This window comes from Gobio gobio, assembly GCF_949357685.1.
Source record: "Gobio gobio genome assembly, chromosome: 18".
Taxonomy (NCBI): Eukaryota; Metazoa; Chordata; class Actinopteri; order Cypriniformes; family Gobionidae; genus Gobio; species Gobio gobio.
The window spans coordinates 34,523,532-34,540,066 of NC_137111.1; the positions used below are offsets into that span (position 1 = coordinate 34,523,532).

General features: G+C 39.6%; 1 protein-coding gene and 1 long non-coding RNA gene across 2 annotated transcripts in view; both read right to left on the minus strand.

Moving 5' to 3' along the window:
* Nucleotides 1-16,535, minus strand: part of LOC307142248 — a 673,051-nt gene that overhangs the window by 254,975 nt on the left and 401,541 nt on the right. The gene's annotated exons all lie outside the window — the stretch shown is intronic.
* atrnl1a (attractin-like 1a) overlaps nucleotides 1-16,535 on the minus strand; it is a 351,306-nt gene that overhangs the window by 111,525 nt on the left and 223,246 nt on the right. Inside the window, exon 27 of the mRNA XM_079843147.1 lies at nucleotides 3,457-3,535. Within this exon, the coding sequence (XP_079699273.1) occupies nucleotides 3,457-3,535 (79 nt within the window). The remainder of the gene's footprint in view (nucleotides 1-3,456; nucleotides 3,536-16,535) is intronic.

The window sequence follows — 16,535 nt, forward strand, 5'->3', positions numbered from 1 at the left end:
CCCTTGATTGCAGCTGCAAAGAAATTATATTACATTTGGTGGAATGAAATGAAAATACCCCCTCCCCCCTCAATGTTTTGCACTTTGGAAAAAAGGAGGAACGAAATAATGAATTAGGCCCATTTGAGGATATTGACTGATTCCCTGAGTGCTCACGGCGCCGTCCGTCCGTAATCTATCTCCGAAATAATCATTCATGCTCTAAATACATCAGAGAGAGAGGATCATAAAAAATACACCATTCAGCTCCATTGATTTGCATTGTTAATTTCCCACTTGATGGCTTCAGAGAGAGGGAGTGATGAAGGGGCCGCAATGGCGCGCTTAAAGTATCCAACACGGCAAATCACAAGATAGCCGCTGTCAGCAATGAGGCTTGACAATGAGGCAACACAATTAAGCAGCAGTGGGGAGTGGAGTGATGCGGCTCTCCATAAAACTTCTGTGAGATCACAACTTATCAGCCTCCACATAACCATAAAAGCATGGCAGAGATAAAGTCCGCTCTACCAGATCTTTATCAGATGCTACAGCCGGCCAAAAGCGACTTGGCTGTTTACGGATGTGACTGGAGCGGTGTGGCACAGATACTGCTGGATCTGACATCATCACTGCCTGACACCTGAGCTCTGTTGTGTTGGGCGGAATGTGAAAAATGACTGTGGATGTGTGCAGCAGAAACAGGTCCGGTGGAACTACAGCAGCAACAGCAGGGCTTGGCCGATATGTGACAGACATCATAAATAATGTAGACATATCAGCTAACTAAGATCCGGACACAGAAAAATACACAATGCACACACAAACACGCACAGCTTCCTTTGTAAGAATATGATATATTATAGAATGCTATAGAATTTCAGAAGTGAATCGATGGGTTTGTGAAAGAAAAATATCCATATTTAAAACTTTATAAAATAAAATATTTAGCTTCCGTCAGACCGCCTCCTGTATTCAACTAACGGGGGGAAAAAAACAAGTGTAGCTGGAAAAACTATGGCGTCAGACATAGCCTAAGCATTTTGAACTGGGAGAGGCATAAGTTCTACGCAAGTTGAATACGCAAGGCGTTCTGGAGAAAGCTAGATATTTCACTTTATAAAGTTTTAAATATGGATATTTTTCTTACACAAACCCATCGATTCGCTTCAGAAGGCCTTTATTATATATATATCAGTGCGGTAACCAAATGCCCATCCCTACTTTCTCTACTACAGGAAAATTCTGAATTGAAGACTGGTTCTCTTATGATTTATTTAATTTTATTTAATTGGCCACATCCACAGAAAGTTGAACTTGAATTACAAAGTATTTCAACCGACATTGTGAGAAACACAATGAAAGTGTTCTTCCACTCTAGTTTATAATTTTGTTAAATATAAAAATAGTACAAACTTATATTGGTAATATTTTAAACAGATCTGTTTTTATGTCTGTCTGTCTGTAAAGCCTATATATATCTTCAAATTTAAACAACACTTTGTCGAGTAAACATTCAAAGTTTGTCTTTACAAAACTTCCTTTTCTACTTAAAAATGATGCTTATTTCTTTCATTTTAAGCTTTAACCAAAACATAGATGGACAACATCAAGTCCATCAACATCCCCAAAGCTTCTTATATAAGAAGTCCTATATGTCTTTGTGGGTTTGACATTTCATCTGGTAACATTAGATAGTTTTGATTTATATGCTGTTGAATGTTTGAGGATTGTGTTAGATTACATGTGTTTAAGCAATGCTTCTATCGCTTGTTTCTGCTTCATTTTGGATCCAGCTCTTTTGGATCCAGAGATTCTGTATTATTTCAGATGATGCGTAATAGCGCACACCCTACCTTATAACAGTGAAAACATGGATTGCCTCAGGAAAGAAGAGTTAATTGAGTTGTGAATGATGCACAACCTAGCTACAGATAAATCTGTGCCATATGGCCACATTTGGCCATTGCATCACAGCTCACTGTTTTTATTCGGCGCCTTGCACCACAAACGCTGCATTTTTAAAGTGCTGTCAAGTTGAAAGGAGCACTTTGAAAAAGCACTTCTCAAAAAATATAAAAGTCTCAAAACCAATGCATTCTGTTCCATTCAGTTGTGCTCCATCTAGCTCTCTGAAAGGATGAATGTGCCCTGTGTGAACATCCTGTATTACAGCTCAGACCATTTAGTGCTGACCTGAACTGAAAGTCACCATAAAGAGAGTTGACACAAATTGCTGTCTGAAGAATCAACTTGCAAGGTGCCACCAAAGAAAATGAAAAAGAAAATGTAAAAAATGAAAATATTTTGAAAATATTTTTTGACATGTACTGTATAGCAGCTACGGATTTTCAAATGGTGTGAAGTGTTTTGAAATGTTGTGTTGTTTTCATGATCAGGGCTGAAACTGCAGAGTGCTCGGGTTCTCATGCCAAACCCTACAATGAAGTACAATACTGAATTGATTAATAATTTACTGTAGCTTTCCTATCAAATCACATTGTGCTTCTATTTCTCTGATTAAAACGTCTTTGTGGGCACTGAATGAAGTGCAAAGCTTGTTTTTCATTTGGACTACTCCATTATCTAAATGCTTGTTCTACAAGTAGATATTTGATGAAAAGGAAAACAGCAACTGTGACAGCCATCGCTGAAAACAGCACGCATTTAACTCTGATAAACCCACACTTACGCCTCTCAACATGCTTTCAATTACAGTGGCCTCGATTATTGTATTGATTATAAAATGCTCGATGACAACTCGTTTGCAAATTCCCATTTGCATTTACGTAGCCTCTAAAAGTACACACAAACGAATAAGTAAAAAGAGAGAAAGAAAGCGAGAGATGAGAGAGAAGGTGGCATCTGTTGGGGCTTTTAGACAGATACATCACACTAATCCATCCCTTTAACATGAGCCCCATCAGGGTTAATTGGTTGGTGAAGATGGGTAATGAAGGAAAATGGCGATGTTTATTTGTTGCGCCTCTCTCATTAAAATAGGCAGTTTGGCTGGCATGCGGGTGACATTTAAACACCCATCAGACACCGGGAGGAATGTGTTATAAAATTAGAAACTTTACCCAGTGTCCTCCCATCTGAGCACAGTAACGCTGCTTGACAGTAAGTTTCATAAACTATAATGAGGTTAAAGTCATAAGATGGTTTACAAAGATCAACCATGCCCAGGAGCATCATGGGAGGTCACAGATGGTAAAAGCAATAACATCCTAGCTAATACACACCTGTAAATGCAAATGCATATGGGCACTCAAACACATTAAAGCCTTTCATTGGTTTCACAAATTGCAAAATGAAAGTCCCGCCCCAAACTCGTGCTATTGATTGAGCCACAGTATTAAACATTTCAGCTTTAAACCTGAAATCATGAGCAACATATAAAGAAACTGCAGGCCATAGCCAATACAGGTATGGACATGTCGATGAGCACAGGAAGTGCTTTTGTGCAGATGTTACCTCTCTCCTGCGTGATGCCCAGCACGTCTGTTTGACTTTCCAAACCACAGCAGCAACCAGCAGCAGGGACAGGAAACAGCTGGAGACAAGACACATGGAAAATCAATAAATCAGTCAATCAAATAAGATTCATGAGTTTGCAATTGTGGATAACATTCCACTAACCTTCTAGGTTGGACTGGGACAGCTGTTACATATTTGTATTTCAATCACACAATCAATGATAAACAAGTTCATCCAGCATGAAAGAATCAATGCCGTATAGAACAGACTGTTATGTCAATCATTTACGCAATACCGTCCGGTGCAGTGAAAAACATGCACATCTGCACTCCAACAGGTCTGATTTCCTCTCGCACACATACGCAGACTGCTCAATGGCTATTTTCATCAATCTAGACGAAGTGTGAAGTTATAGAAAGTCTACCTTGGGTAGAACTGGTTGGTGTGAAAGCCTTCTTTGTGCTTTACTTACAATTGGCAGAAGGTGACAAATGCATTGGACTAAAGTAAAGGGAAAAAACATTTGGTGGTCATACACAATCAATTTTGTTGTTGTTGTTTTGTTTTTTTTATGCTCGGTTCACGGCCAGCACCTGCTGCTGAAGTATGATAAAGCACTGGTGAACAAATGTCAGAATGTTTGCCTGCATCGTGGGAGGACTGAGTATCACACACACACACACACACACACACACACACACACACACACACACTGCACACTGTGCAGTTTACTTCTGTGTGATTTATAAGCATTTTGAAAAGTGAGGACATGGGGAACGTCCTCATATTTCACCCTCTTTTTGTAATACCTATGTCATACCCATGTCATTGTACACATTTGTGTCCTGATATTTCACAAAAACATGCCCACACACACACACACACACACACACACACACACACACACACACACACACACACACACACACACACACACACACACAAACAGGTTTGTTTTGCAATCTAAGTGAGGACATTCCATAGGCGTAATGGTTTTTATACTGTACATTCTATCGCCCTACACAACCCCTAAACCTACCCATCACAGGAAACATTCTACTTTTTTACATTTTTAATAAAACATTGTTTAGTATGTTTTTTTAAAATCTATTTTAATTATGAGGACATATGAAATGTCTTTATATTTCATGTTTATGTCGTAATACCTGTGTAATACCTGTGTCATTATACAAATTTGTGTCCTCATAAATCACAAACACACACGAAATCTGAGAGCTCTCTGACCTCTCCATAGACAGCAATTTAAATAACACATTCAAGGTCCACAAAGGTAGTAAAAACATTGTTAAAAATAGTCCATGTGACTCCAGTGGTTCAACCTTCATTTTAATAAGCGACGAGAATACTTTTTGTGCGCAAAAACAAACAAAAATAACGACTTTAATTAACAATTTTGGTCTAGTCTGTGCAAGTCTCCTACACAGTTTACGTTGTAAATAGTGCAGCGCTCTCGAGATATACGGCAGCCAATGCTGTTCACGGGAGCACCACGACACATGTGCGGGACACAACGTAAACAGCATAGGAGACTGGCACAGGCCAGAATGAAATTGTTGAATAAAGTCATTATTTTTGTTTGTTTTTGCACACAAAAAGTTTTCTCGTCACTTCATTAAATGAAGGTTGAACCACTGTAGTCACATGGACTATTTAAACAATGTTTTTACTACCGTTCTGGATCTTGAAAGTGTTAATTAAATTGCTGTCTATGGAGGGGTCAGAAAGCTCTCGGAATTCATAAAAAATATCTTCATTCGTGTTCCAAAGATGAACGAAGGTCTTACGGGTTTGGAATGACATGAGGGTGAGTAATTAATAACAGAATTTTCCTTTTTGGGTGAACTATCCCTTTAAGACCTACGAGTGTTCGATTTGGTAACAGAATTGTGTTTATGTACTGTAATTTCTTTGGAATGTGAGCAATGCAAAATCATGTCAATAAATAAAAAATGTAATAAAAATATCAATATTGGTGTATATTCTGGCAGAACTATGTTTATGCAATTTTTTTATTATTATTTCTTTCATTTAAAAAAAAAAAACTAATTTAAAGGGGTCATGATATGGATTGATTTATTTTAATATGTACCTTTAGGTTCACTAAAGGTTCATTCATTTTATTTGCACAAATAAACAAATATGTATGTGGAAATTATTATTTTCAACTCTCATTTTTACCCTATGTCTGAAATGATCAGATTTTAAGGGCTCCTGAAAAGCTCCTTTAAGGCTTTTCAGTAAATGGCAACTGTTATGATTGGCTAACATCATTGCATAGGAAACTGTATCTACGACCAAAAGTTTCTTTGTGAACTCTCTATTACACAGCAAAGTTCCTTATATATAGAAAATTGCAACTTTTCATTTTCCGTCAGTCTTAGTACACGATGTAACTACAGAAGAGTGAAGTTTAGGGTTAGCAATTTCTTTGCAAAGCATTTTAACTGCCGTTTTTTCTGTAATGACACACTTCATTACAGCCCATAAATTAACAACCAAATGAGGTGGAGCTTAACAAAGGGTCAACATACTGACATGGACATCAGAGGAACAGGGGGCATCTGGGGACAATGTCATCTACCCATCATTCACATTCAAACAGAGCCTCCATTCAGCCAGCATTATTACAAATACATACCATCAACTCCACAGAGACACTGCCTAGAGGAAGAATGTACAATCTCAAATTAGACAATCTGAGGCTTTGTGAGGCTCTGCAAAAATATGGAATGTATAATATAAGTATATGGGATGTTATACAATGGCGAATTTTGAATGTGCACCATGGGAATAGTTTAAACCCTACTGCAAGTGCAGTTTGGGTACGTCTTGGGCACTAATATTGTTCTCTCCGGTCTCTTTGCTTAAGCACCATATATTAAGGGGACTAGCTCATTAGATTTGAAGCTGTTCAAAGGCTAAAATTAGCACTGGACTAATCATAGTGTAGTTGAGGTAATGCAAGAGCCTGAAACTGCCTTTTCGACCATTTCGTTTCCCATATTTCAAAACCCAATCAGCACAAGTCAGAGGTCCCTTATTAAATCTATTAATGATGAGGGCAATTAATTCCTAACGAGCTGGATAATAGTTCTAATGGATGGAGAATGAGGCCCAATAATGCCAGAGCACTTTCACTGAGAAAGTTATAAAAGCACATGGTATGACGAACGCCCTGATTTAGAGTAGATGGCATATTAGATAAAAGCGAGGCTGGCCATTCAGTTGACATTTCACCAGTGATTTGTACCTTGTCAGAAAGAATTTTATTTTGCAAAATGTGCTGTTGTACCTTTAGAGCATGTCAGCACATCAATGCCAACTTTGTAACTTATCTACCCCTTGAAGGTACATATTACCAACTTACGGCCGTTTCACACCGCAAGCTTCACGCTTCATGTCAGCGTAACTACATCGTCACTGCAGCTGCAGACGCACAAGTGTATTCACATTGGAAGCGTTTGTACAGCATCACAGCAGAGGCTCCAAAGCTACACAAGTGAGCATTTCTTTACAAAGACAACTAGCCTATAGATTTAGATTTGAAGTTGGTCATTTATAAACTTGATAGTCTTGAAGGTTTGTTAACATGGGGTATGTGCAACATTCACAAGTGAATGGTAAACAACAAACACAACCAAGAAAACAGCTCTGATCATGTCGTTTCAGTCATACTTCAGTATGTTTACAAGACAGCAAACTCTGCAGATAATTTGATTTAGGTAGTGCTGGAGCCTATATAGGCTACCTGTCTGTGTGTTAGGGTTGGTTGTTTGGATTTTTTATGATGCTGGTGACAAACCGGTGGTATTGGTAAAAATATGATTACTGGTACTGGTGCCTGAATCGATACTTTAAAAAAAGCCACAAAACAACAGTGGATGACAATAAAGAATGGCTTTTTATTGATTTTGTTTTAAATGGTTTAAATTGAACAATTTATTAAAAGTTTAAAGTATACATAAATACATAAATACAAGTAAATACAAAACACAATACATTTACATAAATCCACAATAAAATCTAAGCCACCTAACCCAACTACAATAATTTAACACTAAATAACAGTTACAGTACTAATAACAGCAAAGTAAAGTCGGTATTGGTAAGCTACAAACCAGCTTCAAGTTTAGGCAATTCTTTTGCAGAAATATGACCATATTTGCCAAGGCGACTGTTATTTTAGAACGCATTGCCTTATTATTTCCATGCCGACAAGTCATGTTTCTCACATGACACACAGCAGCCACACTAGTGCTGTATGACAGATGTATCGCTTTTATTTAATTTTCCTTTTTTATTCAAAATCTGATATTCCAATTTTCAAATATGTGTAAGTGAATGTGTTTTGTAATTTGAAACCCTTTATAATGACTGTACTAGCTGAGCGCCGCCATGTTAGCCACGCAATTCAGAGAATCGTATCGGTCGGATTTACATCACGTAAATACATCTACGTCTCACGAAATACATGAAAGTCAGTGATAGGTAAACTAGGAGAAGAATAGAGTAAACTATATAGTTAACTATACAATGTGTATCTGATATGAATAAAACACGTGGTCAATGATAATTGAAAGGATTATTATTGCCCCTTCCATAGACATCAGTTTGTGTTTAACAAACTATACATTTATTTTTTGCTCGTACTGATTTTAAATGTCTGAAACCTAAAATTAATATTATGTGGTTGAAAACACTGAATAGATGTGATATGTGACAAGTGCTGAGCGCATCTGTCTCTGGCTCGGTGCCAACCAAAGCGTGAAAGCATTTTTGAATTTAGCAGTTGATCACGCGATGCACTGACTATTTCAATCGACAGCTTAAAGGTGCAGTATGTAGGACCTAGTGGTTGAAATGGGTACTGCAGTCCGAATTCAAAATATTGGAGAACGTTGTTTCCCCCACCCCGAGCGGCCGAGAACTATTGGGCGAAGCTCTCGACCGCCCCGCCGAATAGCCCATCCTGGGATATGGGAGCGTCGAGGAACCGGGTTCGCTTGCCGTCACGCATATCGGCCAGGGTGAGCCATAGGTGTCGCTCCTGGACCACATTTGTGGACATCACCTGACCCAGGGAGTGTGCGGTCACCTTCGTCACCCGGAGAGCGAGGTCGGTGGCGGCACGCAACTCATTGCTGAGTCCTGGGTCAGACCCCCCTCGTGAAGGTCACATAGCAACTTGGCTTGGTAAGCCTGAAGAGTTGCCATGGCGTGCAAAGAAGCGGCGGCCTGCCCCGCAGCTCTATAGGACTTTGCCACCAGGGATGACGAAAACCTACAGGCTTTGGAGGGGTGCTTTGGGTCACCGCGCCAGGTCGAAGCACTCTGCGGACACAGTTGCATCGCAACAGAGTGTTCGACTGGGGGGACCCCAGTGTACCCACGAGCCGCGGCTCCATCGAGGGAGGTGAAGGCGGAAGAGTTCGCCAAACGGTCACGGGAAGACAACGGGGACTTCCAGGACCGCGCAATCTCTTCATGCACCTCGGGGAAGAAAGGAATTGGAGGGGCATTCGGACGGGTGTCCGAGCGCGCTGCCCCCAAAAACCAATCATCCAACCGCGAACGCTCAGGTCGGGGTGGAGGGTTCCACTCCAACCCAAGCGCTGCGGCGGCCCGAGATAGCATGGCTGTCAATTCTGGGTCCGACTCGGGCAATGCTGGCGCACCCGAAGGTGGCAGCACAGCCGAATCATCATCCTCAGATGACTCCAGCCCACCTTGTGATGCGGCGATAGACATCTCCTCATCTTCCGCCGCTCCAAACGCCACAGTCGGGACGGCAGGAGCCGGCCCCGATGTAGACGCCTGGACAAGGACCGGGTAAGGTGCATGAGAGGGGGGTGTGGGCCGAGGCATGAGCATCGGAGCTTTGTTCCCTACAGTCACCCTCAGGTCACCCTGGCCACCAGCCAAAGTGCAGCCTCCAGTGGAGACTGCAGATTGGGGTGTGGCAGAGGGGACTCTCGCTCCGGCATCCGCACGGAGTTCACGGAGTCTCGACCGTAACACCGATATGGCCATATTCCCGCAGAGAGAACATGAGTCATCCACGAACGCCGCTTGAGCGTGCTGAAAGCCCAAACACGTCAAACAGCGCTCGTGCCCGTCGAAAGGCTGAAGGGATCTACCGCACCCAGAAGTGCACGGACGAGACATCCTGAAAAGGACGTGCCACGCGCAAGCTCTTTTTGTGGAAGGCCTCGCAGTCGATGCCGAAGCACCCAGGGAAACACACACCAGCTGTCAAACGGACCACTGTGCAGATCAGCAGGCAGGAAGGATGCGATCACTGGAACGCGCCGTTACACCAACACCGACTGGAAAGCTGCTCGTCTCGAAGAAGCTGACAGAGTCTCAGAAGGCTGTAGGAGTGAAGAGGTAGGTTCTCTTGGCTCCGAAAGCAGAAACATAATGCGATATTGCCACATACTTCCTTATATACTCACGCGGTGAGGCAGAGTTACGTATGCAAATTCCGCATGCCCCATGGCATTGGCACGCCATTGGGCGTTTTCTCGAAGCTCGAAGATGATAGGCTTCTAAGCGAAACCCCCATTCGTTAGTCACTAACGTTACGTCGTAGTGAATGAACGAAAGGGAACTGAAGCTTCCGTGCCTCGATCGCCCCCCCGGTGGTTGGTCCCAGTATAGCTCATAAACTCCACCCCTCCATGTATTAGAATGGACACGAGACAAACTAAACAATTCAATTACACTTCAAATAATTGTTTCCAAAAGATGGTTTCTGTCATTTTAGGCAGTTTTTATCACGATAATTTCATTTCAAGTGTTCGTTTTTTAAATAAGTTTAGTTTTAGTGAGTTATTTTGATACTATAAAAACGGGGGATGTGACGTCATGATTGACAGCTGAGATTGACGGTTTCTCTGAGTGAAGTTGTCACTGAGGCACTAACAGACTTTTTTCTGGATTTTTGGGAGGAGATTGGAGCTTTAGCTTTCATTTCTACATTTCCATAACTGTTTATTTCACACCATCATAATTCATTGTTCTGCATTTGTGTGAGTGTGGGCGGGCTTTTGATAATCGCGCCTCTACTTCCTGCTCTCTACTGCGCAACTCCGGTCCCAAGATCGCTACTGCGCAGACTCGGTCCCAAGATGTCAGCGCCATGTGGGGCCATCGAAAGCTTCAACTATGGTAAGCGGAAGTCAATTAAGTTGCGTCGTCCATATTTTTTTATGGTCTATGAGCAGTACGGTGTGTTTTCTGCCAACTGGCAACCTGTGGTGTCGAAATACTATTGGGTATACTGGCAACGTGCGGTATCGCACAGACCAAAACAAAAAAAACCCTACGATGTATAACCCAACCCTACGATGTATAACATGATAAACTAAAAGAAAGTTTATACATCATATTTTCTGGCTGGTTTACTTTAGTTTTTTTATAATACACCATACTTTAACCCAAACTGAATAATTAAAGACATAATATAAACTATAAATATTTTTGATCTGGGTCTTCTGACCCAGTAGATCAGCAGTTTCTGAAATACTCAGGCCAGGCCACGTTCAAAGTCACTTAAATAACCTTTCTTCCCCATTCTGATGCTCAGTTTAAACTTCAGCAGATTCCATGTATACATGCCTAAATGCACTGAGTTTCTGCCATGTGATTGGCTGATTAGATATTTGCCTTAACGAGCAGTTGAACAGGTGTACCTAATAAAGTGACAGATGAGTGTATATAATTATTATATCATTAAAATATAATAAAAAAAGTTATATAATATATTTAATATTCAAATATATATAATATATAAAATAAATATATTGAGTATGTCACGTTTTGTAGCGTGCAGTCTACTTGTAATACTGATCTTTGCAAGTAGCAACAAGAGTTGAAGGAAGAATGAGCTGAGCCAATCTACCAAAGCCGCCCGAGAAAGCAAACAGCAATCAATACAGACAGCCTGAGCTGAGGATATAAACATGCACACCATCGCAGTCACTTCCTGTATCTATTTGTCATCCCGCCCGGTCCTGCTTATGTTTGTGAGTCACAATAAAGCGTAATCTTGTGTTCACTCGCTCTAATAGGAACAGAGGACAAAAGCCCCATTACACCCAAATCAGGAGTGGGAGAGAACAGGCTTTAGTCTGTTACACGAGTCAAATGAATTGCCTCTAGTCGCCATCCAGTGAAGCACAGGCATTCAGGGCGTTAATAACATCAACGGTGATATGAGCACGCTTACTCAAAGCTTCAGCCTGGTTGATGACTTCAGTCCTAACGGAAACCAGGAGGAAGAAAAAAAGAGAGGTGGATGAATGTTAATCAACATAGAGAGAGAAAGAGTGTGTGTAATTGGGCTAAAACGAATTGCGGTGTCACCAATTAGCTGGAGGAGTGGGTGAAAGGCTTAAGCGGTCTTTAATTGTTACTGTTTTTCTTGCTCATTTATTGGAGCTCTAAGAGAGCAGAGACAGCAAAAAAGAAATAACTCCTCAAAGAAAACATTCAAAAGGCCTTTTCAAAGCTAATGAGGCACTACAGCGAAACACCTATCTGTTCAAAAGTACAGACTTTGCTCAAAGTACACACCAGTTACTGTATGTCTGAAAGGGTTTCTCTAAACATACTTACACTATGTATTATCATTTTATTCCCATTGTACCATTTATTTTAATTGGCTTTATTTTTATGAATACTTTTTCTACCTAATCTGTGTAACGGTCTCTTTGTTTAGAAAGACAAACATTTAAATGGATTAAATACATAAAAAAAAAAACCTGAGCATGATAGACAGCAGAGTATGCAGTCTGATTAAAAAGCTCATCAACATTATCAAAGCTAGATGAAACAGAAAAGAGATAAATATCCATCTACTTGCTTGAGGCTTGCAGCCTACAGTCTCTCAGGAGGGTGTTCTGAAATTTTAGCAAGATTTTGAGAAATGCACTTCTAATTAAGATTATGTAAAGAGCTGGAGGTAATATGCTAATCAAACGCATGAATGATGGAGAAAAAAAAAGATTCTTTTACTGGTTAACTTTCATATAACAATTTTATGCTTCCACCAAGTTTTTTGACAATATACTATAACGTTGCTTTCTATTAAATGTAGGGTAGGCAATTTGTTTTATAAACACTTTTTGCTATACTGGTTGAAATTCTCTTTACATTCTGATAGCAATCAATAATAGAAAAAGTGGTCTACATATTAACACATGTACATATATCTTCTGTGGAAGTCACAGGACCAAAAAATTTATGGAATGCGCTGATGACGTGTGATGTCTGCATGAGCAGGGTGCGCAGAGGAATGGAAATACATATGTTGACAGGCAGGTAGGGCACCGTATCATTGTATTGAGGCAGATATGTTGACAAGCATGTTTCCTATATCTCTACAAACATATTATATTTTTGTGCTTTAGTACAGCCAAAAGATTACATACAGCACTTTTAAACAGCTGCTGGGATGATGTAATTTTGTAGGCCAACACGTAAGTTAGCATCACCATGGATCCCTCAACATAAATCCAATAGGATTATTATATTAGCTTTTATAAAAAATAACCCCTGTGACCAGCAAAAGTGCCTGATTCTACCACATTTTGTTCATCAAAATAATCTTCATAAATCAAGACAACATCAAATAAAATCAATTATGAATTTTGAAGCCAAAATAGTAAGAAGCTAAAAAGCCAAATAAATAAATAAACATGAGTGGGGCTTTACTGTTGTATTTTACTTCGCAGAATAAAATGTGAACATATCTTGGGTTACCCACAAATCTTATTTCAAGCATTTAACCAAAAACCTAGTTATAAAAACAACTGACACCAGAAGTTAAAGGTTTTACGACTCTAGTAGTCTATAAAACGTCACTTTAAGTCTGACTTCCAACTTCCAAAAGTTGTTTACCGCAAAACAAATAGGGCGGCACCAAATGAGATATACAAAGTTTATGATAAATATTCAGTTTTAAGCAAATACAATGCATCAATCAGTCAAATTTGCATTATTTGATGCTACATCAACTGAAAATCAGACTTGTTTAGGCAAATGTTTGCAGATACAGAGTGCAAAACACTGTAAATGATAATTTATTAACTTGCAGAACGTCCTTTTAAATCCTCTAAAATGTGATAGCTGGGACACCTCTCCGATGACAAACAACTGCTCAGCAAGCAATGAAACACCTTTATAGATAAAGAGCAAAGGCAAGTACGAATATCCCACCTCCGACTTTGAAAGAAACTAATTGTGAATGCAGAATGAAGTTGATATGAAATATAATTGGCTTTAATCTCTGTAAGTAGTTTACCAGGCCCACTTGTGTTCCGCTAGAGAAGAATTTGTTTACCTCTTTAGCGTGTCTGGTGCATGGTGGTATATCCATCATCCTGACAGCCAATCAGGTTAGGGAGTCAGAGTTACACAGTTACTGTGACATCCAGACATAGAAAATGCTTCAGAAGCAAAAAAAACCTGAAGGGAATGTGCGCTTACTTTTGAAGCAGCACTAGAGGCTATGAATATTCAGTTCAATCAATGCAGAGGTAATTTCAATTATATTCAAATATTACACAGTTTTGCTCTTTACTTGACACTAGACTGTAGTGATCTTCTTCCTGATCTTAAAGGGATAGTTCACCCAAAAATGAAAATTACTCCGAATGTATTTGTCTGAAAGGAGAATGTCATATACATCTAGGATGACTTGAGGGTGAGTAAATCATGGGGTAATTATTTTTTGGGGGGTGAACTATCCCTTTAATACTGAAATAAATAAAAAAGTGTGTATATACAAGTGATCATGTGTAAATACCCACAGTAATTTTATGTATTTATACTTTCAGTTCTATTGAAGGTAATATTCTCATTTCTTTCTCCCAGAAAACCTACAAATTCATAAACAAAAAATCTGTCATCCAAGCCACAGACACAAAGTACAGAGGAAACTGACAGAGCTCCAAATCAATACTCAATGATACTTACTTCTGTTTCACATAAAAACATACTATTCATCCATGTAATTGAAATAACTTAAGTTTGCCAATGCAGCATTCTCTATTTATTTACCACAATAGAATATTTTCCACAGAGCTTGATGTCTGTTTTAGCTTTGTAAAACAGTCGGTTGACTGAACCTCAGCTTTGAAGGCACTTGGCTTGAACTCCAAATATACTCTCGACAGAGAAACAGAACTGTGAATCCACAGCCAGAAGATATGAGAGGAGGAGGGAGAAAAAGAGATATAAAAGGGGAGGGATATAAAGTATACGCACCAATCCCCCTCAAATGCCATGATGAATTACATCAGATGTGTCCCTCGCCTGCAGAAGACTAAATGCACACCAAACAACAAAGCCCTACAGCCTCTAGCTTCCACTTTGATATCTATCAACACACTCCCATGCCCATAATTGCATATCAACAAAAAAGTGTTCTCGCTATTCATACTGGATAATAAATTCAAGAATTTGTATAGCAAACATTGCATCCCTGTTGCCATGACCTCAACCTTTGCGAATGTCAGGGCACACATGCTCACACAATCATATCCGCTGGAAATTACTCCACACAGATACGGATACAAGATAAATTGCCAGTGTCAAAGTTACAGTGTTGTGGTGCATTTTCCAGCACACTCCATTAATAAAACCAATAAAGCTGTGTACCAAATAAGTAAAATGATTATAATAAAAACCGCCATGACTAAACCATAACAGTTTACCCTCATGTCAGTTTATTCATAGCGACATTCTGTTTTTCTGTGATAAACAAATTGATATGTAAAGGTTGGAATGACGTTCCATGATATTTGGTTGACCTGACAGTTAAAAACCACACAGAACACAATACAGAGGCAGCCGACAGTCTAGCCTGAGCTTCAATATTCATACATACTGTAGCAGGCGGCATGTTATTATTTATACAGAGTAGGTGGCATGTAATTATTTTGCTGCACTTTGAGGCACTTTAAACACAACTGTGGTCACTCAGCTCTGTAATTTGACTGTCCAGATGTACAACAAGCATGGCATTTCTGAACACATATATGACTACTGAAAACTAAAATGAAACCATGCAATTGCAAACATCTTGTGCTGTCACATAAATGGATGATTTCCAACACCTGTAAGAAATGTGCATATGGTTCTGGCTGCTGTTCAAGAGTCAAATTAAAAGTTGTGCAGGTTCACCCTTAAATACAACATTTTAAATGAGTAATTGTTTAATACATAGCAATAGACATGTGTGGAAAAAATGTAATTAAAAAAAAAGTATAAAACATCTCTTCCTGCCAACTGTCATTGACAGCGTGAGGGTAAGCTATTTCATGATATGTCATGCATTCAGACTTATTTACACTGTTAAAGAGTTGGATTCCCATGCTTAACATGGCAATTTTATTTTAACATGGCCAAAACGAGCTGGACGTATGACGGAGTATTTCTGTGCCAAATACACCCCTTCAGGATTCAAATAAGTTTCAGAAAGTTTTTTTTTATGAGTATAGCCCTGTATGACGTCATAAAGGGCGGAATTGCTTGTATGGGTACTTCTCCCGCATGAGCGCGTGCGCCCATCAACCAGAGCGAGAGCAAGAGCACACCCACTTCGGGTTACGGAAGCCGTTGTCATTTTGTTTTTAGAAATGAACAATGTCACTAAAGAAGTGTGTTTTTTTTTTACTTCCATCTGGTTGCATGTCCAATGCAATGATGCGCAAATGATCCACAATCTTTAATGTTTGTTTTTCTTTTTTTCTTTTTTTAATCGAGGCGTTTTAAGAAAAAAAATCAAGCATTTTCAAGGATGATATTCAAAATTCAAACACATTTCAAACCTTCAAGCAAATCAAGAATTGGCCCCACTTTATATTAGTTTGCCTTAACTACTATGTACTTACGTCAAAAAATAAGTACAATGTACTTACTGTGTTCAAATTGTATTGCAAAACACCTTTGCTGATATTGAGGTGGGAAACGAGTAGGGTTAGGGACAGGTGTGGTGGTATGGGTAAGTTTAAGGGTAGGGTTTGGTGTAAGGGAAGTATCAACAGTGT